This window comes from Pristiophorus japonicus, chromosome 4, assembly GCF_044704955.1.
Source record: "Pristiophorus japonicus isolate sPriJap1 chromosome 4, sPriJap1.hap1, whole genome shotgun sequence".
NCBI classification, from domain to species: domain Eukaryota; kingdom Metazoa; phylum Chordata; class Chondrichthyes; family Pristiophoridae; genus Pristiophorus; species Pristiophorus japonicus.
The window spans coordinates 62,918,017-62,934,482 of NC_091980.1; the positions used below are offsets into that span (position 1 = coordinate 62,918,017).

General features: G+C 46.3%; 1 protein-coding gene across 2 annotated transcripts in view; it reads right to left on the reverse strand.

Annotated features, from left to right (window-relative positions):
• LOC139262928 (rho GTPase-activating protein 26-like) overlaps nucleotides 1–16,466 on the reverse strand; it is a 257,392-nt gene that overhangs the window by 84,625 nt on the left and 156,301 nt on the right. For both annotated transcript variants that reach the window (XM_070878245.1, XM_070878243.1), the window contains exons 12-14: nucleotides 11,186–11,225; nucleotides 8,488–8,553; nucleotides 5,102–5,176 (exon numbers count right to left, since the gene is read on the reverse strand). In XM_070878245.1, the coding sequence (XP_070734346.1) occupies nucleotides 5,102–5,176; nucleotides 8,488–8,553; nucleotides 11,186–11,225 (181 nt within the window). The remainder of the gene's footprint in view (nucleotides 1–5,101; nucleotides 5,177–8,487; nucleotides 8,554–11,185; nucleotides 11,226–16,466) is intronic.

A 16,466-nucleotide genomic window follows, 5' to 3' on the forward strand; every position in this document is an offset into this window, starting at 1 on the left:
GCAGTCTGCCTGAATGGATAGCTTGTCCTTTCACTGCTGGAACGGCTTGATTGGCTCTTGCATTTCAACGGGGATGCTGGCCCAGTTCCCATGCAGTACAGTTTTCTACTAGGGACAGCACAGGATCTTGGCTGGTCCAAGTCCTAATCTGGTGGGCTGTGTCAGGTGATTTATCATTTTCAAACGCTTCCATGACCATCAACAAGTCTGCGGGCTGCGCCACCATCAACAAGTTTGCAGGCTGCGCCATTTCCACCCCCGTGGTGGGCAATGGTAGCCGACTGAGAGCATCCGCACAGTTCTCGGTGCCTAGCCTGTGGCGGATGGTATAGTTATACACCGATAGCGCGAGTGCCCACCTTTGTATGCGGGCTGAGACATTAGTATTTATCCCCTCGTTTTCAGCGAACAGGGATGTGAGGGGCTTGTGATCGGTTTCCAGCTCAAATTTGAAGCCAAACAGGTACTGATGCATTTTCTTTACCCCGAACACACACGCTAATGCCTCTTTCGCAATCATGCTCTCTCGGCCTTAGACAAGCTCCTGGAAGTATAGGTGACAGGTTGCAACTTCCCCGCAACGTTAGCTTGTTGTGATACACACCCGACTCCATACAACGACGCCTCACATGCTAGCACAAGTCTTTTACACGGGTTACACAATACAAACAGCTTGTTGGAGCATAAAATGTTTCTGGCTTTCTCAAAAGCAATTACTTGCTTTTTTCCCCATACCCAGTTCTCATCTTTGCGCAATAACACATGTAGGGGCTCTAAAAGGTATGAAGTTACCAAAATAGTTGAGGAGTCCCAGGAACGACCGCAGCTCCGTGACGTTCTGTGGCCTGGGCACGTTCTTGATAGACGCCAAGACAGAGGCTGTGAGCCGAATGCCGTCCGCCGCAATCTTCCTCCCCAAAAACTCCACTTCTGTTGCCACGAAGACGCATTTCGACCTCTTCAGCCACAGCCCTACGTGATCCAGTCGCTGGAGGACCTCCTCCAGGTTTTGTTGGTGCTCGGTGGTGTCCCGACCCGTGACCAATATGTCGTCCTGAAAGACCACCGTGTGTGGTATCGACTTGAGTAGGCTCTCCATGTTTCTCTGGAAGATCGCTGCAGCCGACTGAATTCCAAACGGGCATCTGTTGCAGATGAACAGTCCCTTGTGAGTGTTGATGCAGGTGAGGCCCTTCGAAGACTCCTCCAGCTCCTGTGTCATGTAGGCCGAAGTCAGGTCGAGATTGGTGAACGTCTTGCCTCCTTCCAGCGTCGCGAATAGGTCGTCTGCCTTAGGTAGCAGATATTGGTCCTGTAGCGAGAACCGATTAATAGTTACTTTATAATTGCCGCAAATCCTGACCGTGCCATCACTTTTGAGTACTGGACCAATCGGGCTGGCCCACTCGCTGAATTCCACTGGGGAGATGATGCCCTCATGTTGCAGCCTGTCCAACTCGATTTCCGCTCTCTCCCTCATCATGTGAGGTACCGCTCGCGCCTTGTGGTGAATGGGTCGTGCCTCTGGGACCAACTGGATCCACACCTTCGCCCCGGAAAAGTTTCCAATGCCTGGCTCAAAAAGGGAAGGAAATTTGTTAAGAACCTGGGTACATGAGGCCTCATCGACATGTGATAGCGCTCGGATGTCATCCCAGTTCCAGCGGATTTTGTCCAGCCAGCTCCTTCCAAGCCGTGTGGGGCCATCGCTTGGGACAATCCAGAGTGGCAGTTCGTGCACCATGCCCTCATAGGTGACCGTGACCATGGCGCTGCCGAGGACAGTGATAAGCTCTTTGGTGTACGTTCTCAGTTTCGTGTGGATGGGGCTGAGGGCTGGTCTGAATGCCTTGTTGCACCACAGTCTCTCAAACATCTTTTTACTCATGATGGATTGGCTAGTGCCAGTGTCCAGTTCCATGGCTACGGGTAAGCCATTCAATTTTACGTTGATCATTATAGCTGGACATTTCGTCGAAAATGTGTGCACCCAGTGTACTTCAGCATCTGCCTCCTCTCTGAGGCTCAAAATTGCTTTGATCCACTTTGATCTTCCTCTGCCACATAGTGGTTAGCAGGTTTTGCAGAGCTTGCAAGCTCGTTGGAGGTGCCCCATTGCTTCACACCTCTTGCAAACATACCCTTTGAAGCGACATAAATAGGTTGAATGGAAGCCTCCCACAACGCCAACAAGATGTGAATTGCCTTGCATTCATCCTTTGTTGCAGACTCAGTCATCTGGGTCACCTAAGGCCTGCTGGCAGTTGCAGACTCCTGGGTTCTGCCCTGTACATTTCTGCTCACAAGTTTCAGTTAATTTATGAACATTGCTTGCACTTGTGTGCTGAGAGATTTGTTTGGTGTTATCACTGGTGGACATAAACGCCTGTGCTATCGCAATGGCCTTACTGAGGGTCGGTGTCTCTACAGTCAAAAGTTTTCGTAGGATGGTCTTGTGGCCAATGCCCAGTACAAAAAAGTCTCTGAGCATTTGCTCCAGGTAGCCATCAAACTCACATTGTCCTGCAAGTCGCCTTAGCTCGGCGACGTAGCTCGCCACTTCTTGACCTTTAGATCACTAGCACGTGTAGAACCGATACCTCGCCATCAGCACGCTCTCCCTCGGGTTAAGATGCTCCCGAACCAGTGTACACAGCTCCTCATACGACTTATCTGTGGGTTTCACCGGAGACAGAAGATTCTTTGAGGCTGTAGGTCGGTGCCCCGCAGACTGTGAAGAGGACCGCTCTCCTTTTTGCAGCGCTTCCTTCTCCGTCCAGCTCGTTGACTACAAAGTTCTGGTCTAGTCGTTCGACATAGGCTTCCCAGTCCTCAGCCTCCGAGAACTTCTCCAGGATGCCCATAGTTTGCTGCATCTTTGCGTTGGATTCGTATTCTCATCGGCAGTTATTGTGTTCCTAACACAGCTGAGGCTGCACAAGGGAGGTTAAAGTAACAGTGATCTCAGTCTTTAATAAGACACTCCAGAGTAAGGAACAGGCCTTAGGGGCCAGCTTATATACAGTGCTCCCAAAGGATGCTAGGATCCCTTGGGACTTCAGGGGATGAGCTCCCTGATGGCGGAACATGGAAGTGCATGCTTTACAAATACACAACCAGAGAGTGGTGAACCTGTGGAATTCTCTACCACAGAAAGTTGTTGAGGCCAATTCACTAAATATATTCAAAAGGGAGTTAGATGAAGTCCTCACTACTAGGGGGATCAAGGGGTATGGCGAGAAAGCAGGAATGGGGTACTGAAGTTGCATGTTCAGCCATGAACTCATTGAATGGCGGTGCAGGCTAGAAGGGCCGAATGGCGTACTCCTGCACCTATTTTCTATGTTTCTATGTTTCTACAACATCTGTAACATGAATTCTTAAATTAGTTTGTTGGCATTCTGGAGCAGAATCAGTAAATACTTTAAATAAATAAGGACAGTTGGAATAACGTTCTATGGCGTATTTGTTATTTTGTCACTAAGGAACTGTTCCTACTTGGTACCAAACTTTTAATGTGGACATTTTTTGTGATGCCAATAAAGATTTCACAATTTAAATGAGAAACCTTGAATAGTTTGAATATTTGACAGAGATGTGTGAATTGTTCTCCTACAAAACTAACTGAATAATCATTTCATTTGAGACATTTGGTCTCATATTGCCAGGACCACTGCCATTTCCCAATTTTGTAGCCATGAAATTTATTAACAGCCTGCTTTTTTCTTCTCCAGACCACCTGTACACGAGGTACCCATTTACTCCACTTTCTTGCTTTTAAAAAAATGTGTGGGTCCCCCATGCCTCTCCACTGTATTAGCTATTTGCATGTTCTTTTAATGTCTTTCCATTACCTCAATAAAATTATCTTTTATATCAAATAGCAATTTCCTCTGAAGCATTTAACCCATCGACTTCCACTATGTTTGGATTACTCTCTGTTGTTTGCCCCAGCAACCCCCACCCCACTCTTTTTCTTCAACCTACCATGGGTCTTGTTTTTTTCCCATTGTAACCAATGTTCCCTCTAATTTTTGGGGGGTTGCATAGCCCTTCAAAATTCCACACATGCGTGGTTTTGCCATTTAAAAACCAGTGAGCTGGCTGTGCTGGACCTCCAGACAGCTGCAACGACATGCAGCTTAATGGAAATATTTATTGTAACTATACTGGATCCAATGCCTGGTTTGTGGATTCCAAAGAGCGCCAAGTCGCACCAATCCTTATTGACATGCAACTCCTTAATCAATATGTATTTGCCATTTGCACAATTCACTTGCAGTTGAAGTGTGAAAGGTGTTAAAGGTGTGAGGATTTTGCAACCCCGTTGCTTGCAGCTGCTTCATCAGTTGGTTTTGCAGGAATTAAGTGGAGTTGAACAGCTACATATGCAAGGTGCAACAGGGATTTAATGGTCCCAGATCAATGAGCAGTGATGTCAATTGACAAGTCCAATTCAGAACACCAGTGTTATTGAACGAGATAAGTTATTGATTTTAATTAGATATATTTATGGGGCTAGAGTTTCCGCTAGGTTGCTCTGTTTCCCACCCCCCCCCCCCCCCCCAGAGTAATTCACCCCAAATTGGCCAAACCAGCTTTAAAAGATCGAGGAATTTCAAGTGCCAGTTACATTGAACGCAAATCAAGTTTTTGCGATGGTTTAAAAACCATCGCGTGGAAGTCGACCCCGCCCACAAATCTGGCCACACTGCTATATCAAATTAATCACCATGATGAGTTTGCGCTAATTGCACCCTTTTGTGGCCTTTCAAGGAAGCCCTTAAAATGAAGCTTTTTCTTCAGGCGCGAGGGTATCAATTGGCACCTGCAATTAATAAATGGTCTGTACAGCTTTTTTAAAAACTTATTTTCAGTGACTTTAAATTGGGTTACACACAGGTGGTGGACTAGACTCTCTTAGTAAAAATGCTTTTTTTTGTAATAAACCCATTTCAGTGGTACTAATAAAACTGCACCAGGTTACCACTCTTGCATCAAGGAATATTTTTCGGGAAAAAAAATTACATTGTAAAATGCTGCCCGACTTAATACATACAAACATGTACAAAAAGATAAGGAAATGAAACATAGTACTTACCCATTAGTAAACCTAACAGTTTCTGAACTCGGGAGTTAACACCAACTATTCGGTAGAGGCCTTGCTCATTGATACCTGTTTTAAAGTAGAGAAAAAACTTTTGCTAATATATCACGCTGAATTTCTAATATTGCTGTTAGTGAAATCTGTAATTACTGAATTATTTACTATACTATCACAATCTATAATTACTATAGTTACAATAACTTAAATTAAATTAAATATATATTAGACATTTTAAATTAGGATAGCCTTTAGTTGCATATTCATATGTCCATGCTTGTGTCTGTAGAGGTGGCTTTGTATATGCATACCTCCATGCTAATGTATCCGAAGTATACTGGGATATGCAATTGGCTGCCTATTTGCTTATATGTCTTGTAATGTATTTGATTCATGGGTTCTTTGCTTAAGAATTCATAACAACATATTGCTGCTATTAAGAATTAGTTGGTTTATTAACAAAGGTTTAATAATCACACTACACATTACCAGTTCATTCACTAGGCTCACAACTGCATACCTCATCATGGATGACCTGGACCCAACTATTGTGTTCTATTGAGTCTTGTGAACATCACATGACTATATTATATATTATATGTAAATGTATATATGTGAAATACCATGTGAATGTGCTTGGACATGCAAGTTGACAAAGAGAGAGCTGTATTGCAAATTATTTCAGAACTTCACTGCAAATGCACTGCTAAGCCTTCGTTTAAGAAAGTGCTACAAACCTTAAAACACAACACAGTGGGCACAAAAAGATCATACTAAAATTATCCTTCTGCTGGGATTAGAAATCATATAATGTGCTTGTTGAAAATCACCAAAATTGACAGACACCAAAAAGAATTCAAATGTAAGTTTAACCATATTATTGTGAAATGTGTAATTTTTTAAAAATGGTGTTACAAACCTTAATTTGGACACTACAGATTTCAATTACAGGTAAAATGTCCAAAATCCGGAATCCTCATTCCAGTTTTTGGGCTTTTCCGGTTTTCAGCCAAGAAAATCAAATCTGAAATTCAGAATCCTCGACCGAATCTGTGTTGGGTTTTGAGTGGAGAGATCCGAAATCTGACGAAACTCAAAATGCGGCACACATTCAGTTGAGGATTCCAGATTTCAGGCTTGATTTTGTTGACTGAAATCCGGAATCCTCGACTGAGTCCGTGCCGCATTTTGGGTTTTGCCTCAAAAATGTCCTGTTTTTGGACAATAGTTCCGGACGACTCCATCAGCTATGCGCAAAATGTCCGGTTTTGGAGTTCCGGATTTGGGACATTGCACCTGCATTAAAGAAAAAATGGAGACTGAAATGGATTTTGAAAGTATTTGTTTAGCAATTTGATTAGTACAGGTGTAATAGATTTTTTTGCGTCAAGAGCATTACAACGGAGTCATAATAGTTACAGAAATGTAGCTTTTCTTAGACATTGGCTACTTATATTTCCATAAAATTTTTGGACAAGGTACGGCATAAGAGGCTTCTCTATAAGATTGAAGCCTCTGGTATTAGTGGAAATATATTGAGCTGGATTCAGAACTGGCTAGCAGGACGCAGGTTAAGAGTAGTTATAGATGGATTTGGATCTGTTTGGAGACCGGTCACCAGTGGTGTCCCGCAGAGATTAGTGTTGGGACCGTTGTTTTTTACTATTTTTATTGATGATCTGGATTCAGGGGTTGGCGGCACAATTTGCAAATTATACCAAGATCTGTGAGTGCTAGAACTGTAGAAGAGGCTCGTCTGATTCAGGCAGATCTTAAACATAGAAACATAGAAAATAGGTGCAGGAGTAGGCCATTCGGCCCTTCGAGCCTGCACAGCCATTCAATAAGATCATGGCTGAGTACCCCAGTACCCCTTTCCTGCTTTCTCTTCATACGCCTTGATCCCTTTAGTCGTAAGGGCCGTATCTAACGCCCTCTTGAATATATTCAATGAACTGGCATCAACAACTCTCTGCGATAGAGAATTCCACAGGTTCACAATTCTGAGTGAAGAAGTTTTTCCTCATCTCAGTCCTAAATGGCTTGCCCCTTATCCTTAGACTGTGTCCCCTGGTTCTGGACTTCCCCAACACCGGGAACATTTTTCTTGCATCTAACCTGTCCAATCCCATCAGAATTCTATATGTTTCTATGAGATCCCCTCTCATTCTTCTAAACACCAGTGAATACAGGCCCAGTCGATCCAGTCTCTCCTCATATGTCAGTCCTGCCATCCCGGGAATCAGTCTGGTGAACCTTCGCTGGGAGATTGGGCTCAAGACTGAAAAATGATGTATAATTTAGATAAGTGCTGTGTTATGCATGTGGGAAGGGTAAATGCTCAACATTCATACACCCTCCAGGGAAAGGTATTAAAGATGGTGGAGATAGAAAGAGATTTGGGCATTCTAGTGCATATATCCTTAAAGGTACACGAGCAATGCCGTGCAGTGATAGCTCGAGCAAATAGGCTGTTGGAGTGTATCCATAGGACAATTGAGTATAAGTCGGGGCATACTGTCTTGTCCTTATACAAGACCTTAGTCAGGCCGCACTTGGAATACTGTGCCCAGTTTTTGGTCTCCTTACATGGTGGGTGATATTGAGGCTCTGGAAAGAATGCAGAAAAGGGCCACTCGACTCATTCCAAGTCTAAAGCATCTTAGTTATCAAGATAGGTTAAACGAGTTGGGACTCTTTACCTTAGAACAGCGTAGACTTAGGCAGGGGGAGGGGGGGGGGGGGATTTGATTGAGGTTTAAAAAAGATAATAAAGGTATGCACTGTTCCAGCTGACAGTTTATTTCAATTAAATAGGTTAGGCAGGACCAGGGGCGCAAATTTAAGTTATATAAGGCTAGATCTAGGTTAGATGTCACTAGGTAGACCTCTGGAACAAGCTGCCCTTTCATGTGGTGGATGCAGACTCACTGAACTCCTTCAAGCAAAAGCTGGATTTATTTCTGGCTGCGGCGGAGATCACCTCTTACAGAAGGAAGATACTGCATGGAATTTAATGGCCAGTGATCTCCTGGACTAGTTTCAATTGCCTATATGGGTCAGAAGAATTTCCCAGATTTTTTCCCCCAAATTGGCCCGGGTTTTTTAAAAATCTGTTTTTTTACCTCCCCCAGGAGATCACATGGTTTTGGGTGGGGTGGAGTGTATATGTTGAGATACACAAGATATTGCAATTGTGTGGGACAGGCTTGATGGACCAGATGGTCTTTACCTAGCCGTAATTTTTCGTATGTTTTCGTATGTCAACCAACTAGTCATAAAGTGGTGCAGAATTGTGATGCCAGAGCTTTTTGGAGAGGAATTATATGCTATCTTAAATGTTTTTAATTCAAGATTGACATAAATAATAAAAATTGCGATACCTCTTTCTTCAATTGCATGAATGCATTTCTTGACTAAATCAAATCCAACTTTGTCCAGTTGTGCAGCTGAAAATCAGAAACAAATCCATCATTTTCAATAAGGGAGTTTAAACTTCAGCAGAGACATTTTCAGAATACAATTAATCACGCTGGTAGATGAAAAAGACCTGGGCGTGTCAGCCTGACCATGGAGGTTTTGGCAACATAACCCACTTTACGCTGTTTAGATAAGGTGGGTGACAAGTCAATGAACACCCATAGGTCTCTCATCTACTCTTCGTAAGTTTTATCCCATCTATGGGGGACACATGCCTCCTGTTTTTATTTCCAGTATGTAGAACATTGCATTTATCTTTATTGAACTTAATTGCCACTTACTAACCCAGCTGGAAATCCTGTCACACTCTTTTTGTAAGAACTTGTCTGATTCATTGGAACTCATGTTGCTTCTCCTCCCCAAACTTTGAGCCAACTACAAATTTAACTATCTTGCTTCCCCATGGTAAACAAGTTCTTCTTAAGACTACTCTTTCTTCCCTTCAGTCAGATGCTTATTTCTCTTTTGTCCTTTATTTGTGTGCGAGGGAAAAGTGGACCAGACTTCCCAAATTACGATAATTGAGTGTACTGCCGCAGAAATATCAAGTGGATACATTCATTGTAATGCTTTATTTTTCCCCATTGCTTCTAATATTTCAGCCAAATTACGAAACTTGTTTCAATTACACAAAGATTCAAAAGGGGAAGCACCACGGAATTCCAAACCTCTAAACATGAACAGCAGTTTTAAGTGTCAGGATAATTTAGTTGCAGTAATACCACAGATTGAGAAAAACTGGGCAAATTATGAGATCACTTAGGAAACAAAATTGACTTCTAATGATCGACTCAATAATTCTGATATTTTTCTAGTCCAGTTTTGCATAATGCATTGCGTACTATAAATAAGCAGTAGGACACATTGAACAACTTCTTTAACTCCACTCATTTTCTCCAAATTAAAGGTGTTGCTATGGGAACCCACATGGGTCCTAGCTGTGCCTGCCTTTTTGTGGGATATGTGGAACTTTCCTTGTTCCAGTCCTACTCAGGTTCCCTCCCTCACCTCTTTTTCCGGTACATTGATGACTGTATCGGTGCCACTTCTTGCTCTCGCCCTGAATTTGAAAATGTCATTCACTTTGCATCCAATTTCCACCCTTCGCTCACCTTCACATGATCCATCTCTGACTCTTCCCTTCCCTTCCTCGACTTCTCTGTCTCCATTTCTGGGGATAGGCTTTCGACCAGTATCCATTATAAGCCCATTGACTCCCACAGCTACCTGGACTACACTTCCACCCACCCCGCATTCTGTAAGGACTCCATGCCATTCTCCCAGTTTCTCTGTCTCCATCACATCTGCTCTGACTGCGCCACCTTTCACACTAGTGCCTCTGACATGTCTTCCTTTTTGCTCAATCGAGGATTCCCCTCCGCTGTGGTCAACATGGCCCTCGACCGTGTCTTTCTATTTCCCACACCTCTATTCTTACCCCTTCCCCTCAGAACCACAACAGGATTCCCCTAGTCCTCACCTTTCACCCCACAAGCCTCCACGTTCGACGGATCATCCTCTGCCATTTCCACCACCTCCAGCGTGATCCCACCACCAATCACATCTTCCCCTCCCGTCTCAGCATTCTGAAGGGACCGCTCCCTCTGCGACACCCTGGTCCACTCCGCAGTCACCCCCAGACCCCTCTCCCCGTCCCACGGCACCTTCCCGTGCAAGCGCAGGAGATGCACTTTTACCTCCTCCCTTCCCACTATCCAGGGCCCCAAATACTCCTTCCAGGTGAAACAGCGATTTACTTGTATTTCTTTCAATTTAGTACACTGTATTCGCTGCTCACGATGTGGTCTCCTGTATATTGGGGAGACCAAGTGTAGATTGGGTGACTGCTTTGCTGAACACCTCTGTTCAGTCCAGTCCATAAGTGTGGCTCTGAGTTTCCAGTCACTTTAATACTCCACTCCCACTCCCACTCTGATATCTCTGTCCTCAGACTCCTCCACTGTTCCAATGAAGCTCAATACAAGCTCGAGGAACAGCACCTCATCTTTCATTTAGGTACTTTATAGCCTTCTGGGCTCAACATCGAGTTCAATAATTTCAGAGCATAGCCTCTGGCCATCTTTGGCTCCGTTTCCTGCCACCACCCCCCCCCATATTATGTTTATTTTTCTTCTTTTTCTCCCCCTCTTTGTCTACAATGGCAGTTGGTCATTACTCCGCCATTCACACCCTATCCAGATGAACCTTTTTCTAACTTCTGTCATTACCATTTCAATTCGGCTCATCATCGCTTTTGTCTCTCTAATCTCTTCTGCCTTCCACCCTATCAGAGACCTTTTCTTGTTCTTTCTTCCCCTCCCCCTTTCAGTGCTTAAGAATGTGTTCTTTTTGAATATTCGGCAGTTCTGACGAAGGGTCATCGACCCGAAACGTTAACTCTGCTTTTCTCTCCACAGATGCTGCCTGACCTGCTGAGATTTCCAGCATTCTCTGTTTTTATTTCAGATTCCAGCATCCACAGTATTTTGCTTTTGTAGGACATTTTGATGTATGTTTTAGCTGATTGTGAAATATATTTTATAAATGCTCCTCTAGTTTGTCAGAGTTCATCCAGAATTATTAATAACAATAAATACTTACAGCCTTCACTTATTGGATTGTCCTTATTCAAGTTGTACACCTGGAAAGAAGTACGGCATTATTTTAACCGGGTAAAATAGCCACACAAAAACTATATTAGAACAGAACAAATTTATGGTAACCTGGAATCAGCACAAATATTGTTAAGTCCATGTTATTCAACATGAGACCATACATAGATACATAATGCAGGAGATACCTTGCCTAGATGGTGATCTGAGAATTTGTTTCCATGTTTTTTTTTTTAAATCACATCAGTTGTTCTGCACTAAGCATTTTATGAGGCTAAATCTTGAAGTTCTGGAGCCAAATTATATAAAATTTTATTTGAATATTTTTAAGTCTCCTTGCAGTTGATCGATATCATTCTGGACCGTAAATATAAGCAAATACAAAATCAATAGTTTTGAATTTTTGTTACAACTGGCTCCACCAAAAAGCCTCTCTTGACTCTATAGGCTAAACTTTCCACTTTTCTGTCGATCGCCCAAAAAATGGGTGATGTTCCAGCGATGGTCAATGTCTCAGTCTTACCGATCGCTGGAACATCGGCCATTTTTTGGATTGCGATTTTCCACTTGGCAAATGGGTGATGCAAAAGGTCAGTTATGTTACGTGCGCCCAGCAATGTGGAAGTCAAAAGCTTCCCTAGCAATGGCCTTCTGCGCATGCAATTTTCTTTTCCGGTTGAAACCTTTCCCGCGTTTTGGGAGGTCATTTGTGGTGGTGGTGGGGGGAGGGGAGACAGAGCAAGAAGGAGGAGAGAGAAAGCAGTGGAGTGAGTAAGAGTAGAAAGAGAGAAAAGTGACTTGAAATCAAAAAATGAGAATTGAGAGGAGAGAGAATTAAAAGCCAAAGTAGATAAAATTTTAAATCAATATAAAATTTAAAAACAAATACTAAAGAAATAAATATTCTACAATATGTCCTCCTCGTCTGAGTGTGTGAAGGGGGCTCGCAAAAGGGCCAAGCCTTTCTCAGATGAGGCAAACGAGGCCCCCGTTCATGCGGTGCATTCAAGGTGGGGCGAGTTAACCGGGGTGGCAGTGGGAAACCCCCACCCCAGGTGTACTGGAAAATATGGAGCGAGATTTCAGACGTTGTCTCTGCGGTGTCCAACGAGGCGAGGGGTCCGACCAACGCCACAAGTATTGGAACAGCCTGGTTGCGTCAGCAAGAGTAAATACAGATTTTACATTGTCTTGATGAACATTGTAATTATAATTTTACTTATCTCCTGGATTGAAATATATTTTGTACAGTGGGACACTTTTGTACATTAGCTCCTGACATTGCCAACCTCAATGGAGATTGTATCAGAGAGAGATATGTTTGTGTCAATCATTAAGCTCCTATCCCCGCTATTTGTTATAACTGTGAAAATGTTTTTCCATGATAGTACCTATACCATAGAGCTTATGTCATACACTTTGCAACTTTTGCAGGGGAAGATATCGAATAACTGGCCAGCAGAAGTGCACAGGAGGGGGCCCTGCTGCCTTACAGCCACTAAATGAGATCGAGGAGGGTGCTGCGGCTCTAATTGGGAGCTACAGTCGAGCGGCCACCTCCCATAGTTCTGCAGAGCCCTCTGATGCGTCATGTGAGTAACGTGTCAAGCAGTGTTAAAGTAATGTAATGTCATTACATTACAATATATGAATGTACACTCCTCTTAATCAATTTGTCTATCTCAGACTAATCCTGCCTCCACAACTCGTTGTTATTCAATTCCGCATAGATGTACTACCATATGTACTAACATATGATGCATTGTTATGTAATGTCTCTTGGTCTCATTTATTGTAGTAGTGATACTCCTCCTTCATATGCCAGCGCAGCGCAAGAATTGTACCCTTCTGTTTTAATAAGCTCAATTCTGTTTTGCAGGTCCCACAATAGCAATGTGCAAACCTGAATTGCACCGTTACAGATAGTCCTCACCACAGGTGGGGAGGAGGAAGATGATACCACCGAGTCTGAGGAGGAGGAGAAGGAGAAGGCGGAGAAGGAGGAGGAGGAAATGGAAACGGAGGAGGATGCCCCTAGCATCCCTCTGTCTCTGCACGAATCACCTGTGCAACCTGCGGCCATTACGTCGGCATCTTCAACAGAAGAAGCAGCGGGACCAAGCGGCGAGCAGCTGGCGACGCTAAGGCGAGCATTAGTGCCCTCGCAAACCCCACGGAGGTTGCGTCAGCAAGTAGAGCACACGCCTACCCTGGCCGATCACATGGACGGTTTGGCTCAACTGTGCGAGGAGACTGTCGCAATAAGTCGCGACCATCTCCAGGCGTTTTGTGGCCTTCACAGAGGACTTCATGGAGGCCTTCTCCTGGGTGTCACAGCAGACGCTTGAGGAGATGCGTGAGCAGGTCACCGCCACCAATGTCTTGCGGCATGCAGTGTTGGCGGGACATGGCACCGCACTTGAACGTGACGTGATGCCGCAGACCGCAAACGCAAGCACACAAGCGGGTCAGGAGGAAGCAATTCCTTCTGACTCGGAAGGCGATCCCCATGCTTCGCCTTCCCCTCCTATACCGTCCCCCCCACCCCAACAGGCGATCGCACTCGCAATTTCCCCACCACGGTAGGATGTCATGCCGTTGGCAACCTCCGAAGGCATGCGTTATCAGACAAGTTGAGGTAAGAGTGCTTTTCCTTGCAAGTTCTCCTCCTATGTCCACGCGTTAGTCTGCGACCTCCATGATTGACCCCTTCACTAAACCCTTCACTTAACTCAAGCTCAGATGCCAGCAGTTGTGCACTTACAAGTAATGGCTAAGAAGCCTCAGCCCCCATTACTATTGCTATTACTTTCACTGGTGATATAAATACCCTTTCTACTACTAAAACTGACCTTTCTACTAAAATTAATGAAAATATTATAATAATAAATACAAGTTTAAATTTGAGTGGATATATCTGTAAAATACATTTAATAACTCACAAATTAATAAGCACTCTTTGTTTTAGCAGCCTTCTCCCTTCCTCAGATATTCAAAATGGCATTCAAAGTGCCCAGTTCTGTGAGGAAAGCACTGGAAAAGCAACAATTCTCCAGCAATGTTATCGGTGAGCAATCAGCCCAGCGATGTGCCGAAAGTTAGACTGGGCGATGTGCGGGCGATCACCTCAGCGACCAGCTCGGCAATGTGAGCCGAAAGTAGGAGGGGATCATTTTTCGGCGATGTTCCAGCCTGAATTTCCACCTTTTGGTCAAAATGGGCGATAAAAGGCCGTTTTGGGCGATGTGAAGTGGAAAGTGTGGCCCAATAACTATAAAGATATAGATACGGGCAACACTGAAAATTAGTCTCTCTCTTCCTTCCCATACACATTCCACTGACTTCTCATCTCCCCTTCTGTAGGTCTCTCTTCTGTGCCACTCTCTGCTTCATCCCTGTGGCGTGGTCATCACCCTTTCTTTCACGTGACTACTGTCTTTTTTTTAAATTCCCTCCTGACTTTCTCCCATTTCTCTTCTGTGTGTCTCTTCATAGTAGTCTGTGGGAAGGGAAGGCGGCAGGATTCTGAACCAGAAAGAGATCTAATGGAACCAGGCCTGGGTCACTAACCAAGAGAGCAGATTGCAATTGTAGTGAGAGGAGGGATTGTTCTAGCAAGTTGCAGTGAGAATGAATGAGAGCATGAGAGAGAGAGAGTATGAGCGAGAAAGAGTGCGAGAGAAACAATGTGATAATTGCATGAGAAATAAATACTAATCAGCTGGAGCTACTTTGCAATAATTACTCAGTTTGACAGTGTGAGGAATCGAAGTTAAGACTAGTTGAAACTATGGACCCAAGTTTCCACAAGAAAAAAAACGGGCGCCCCTCCGAGCTGGGCGCCCGTTTTTCACGCCTAAAACGGCGCCTAAAGAAATCCTCGGTATTCTCCACCTACTTGCAGGTCCTCTGGCCCTCGGCGCAGCCAGCACGAGCTGTGGGGGGGCGGAGCCAGGTCCCTGCGCTGAAAACAGTGCCGAGACCTCTGCACATGCGCGCTACAGTGGGCACGCAAGTGCAGTAGCTCCAGGCGCCGAACTGTGTGGGAGGGGCCCGATGCACGCAGCCCCTAGCCCTGGCTGAATGGCCTCACTGGGGCTGCGTGAATAAGGCTCCTCCCACGGCCAGCTCCTGCTCCCCCCCCGACCAGACCCGACAGCCGCTCCCCCCTGCCTCCGGACCAGACCCGACACCCGCTCCCCCCCCCTGCCTCCGGACCCGACCCCCGCTCCCCCCCTCCCCCCCTCCCCCGCCGACCAAACCCGAGACCCGTTCACCCCCCCCCGCCCCGAGATCCGACACCCGCTCTTCCCCCTCCCCCCCCGCCCCGAGACCCGACATCCGCTCTTTCCCCCCCAACTGACCCGACCCGCGCTCCTGTTCCCGCTCCCCGCAACTGGACCCAACCCGCGCTCCACTGGACCCGACTCCCGCTCCCGGACTGGATCCGATCCGACCTCCCCCTCTCTCCCTCCCCCTCTCTCTCCCTCCCCCCTCCTCTCCTCCCCCTCTCTCTCCCTCCCTCCCCCTCTCTCTCTCTCCCCCCCCCTCTCTCTCCCCCCCTCTCTCTCTCTCTCCCCCCCCTCTCTCTCTCTCTCCCCCCCTCTCTCTCTCCCTCCCTCTCTTCCCCTCCCTCCCTCTCTCCCCCTCTCTTCCCCCCCCTCCCTCTCTTCCCCTCCCTCCCTCTCTCCCCCTCTCTTCCCCCCCCTCCCTCTCTCCCCCTCTCTTCCCCCCCCTCCCTCTCTCTCTCTTCCCCCCCTCCCTCTCTCTCTCTTCCCCCCCTCCCTCTCTCCTCTCTCCCCCCTCTCCCTCTCTCTCTCTCTCCCCCCCTCCCTCTCTCTCTCTCTCTCCCCCCCCTCCCTCTCTCTCTCTCTCTCCCCCCCTCTCTCTCTCTCTCCCCCCCCTCTCCCTCTCCCTCTCTCTCCCCCCCCCTCTCTCTCCCCCCCCCCTCTCTCTCTCCCCCCTCCTCTCTCTCCCCCCCCTCCCTCTCTCCCCCCCCTCCCTCTCTCTCTCTCTCTCCCCCCCCCCCCTCCCTCTCTCTCTCTCCCCCCCCCTCCCTCTCTCTCCCCCCCCTCCCTCTCTCTCTCTCCCCCCCCCTCCCCTCTCTCTCTCTCCCCCCCTCCCTCTCTCTCTCTCCCCCACCTCCCTCTCTCCCCCCCCTCCCCTCTCTCTCTCTCTCCCCCCCTCCCTCTCTCTCTCTCCCCCTCCCCTCTTCTCCCCTCCCCCTCTCTCTCCTCCCCCCCCCCTCTCTCTCTCTCCCCCACCTCCTC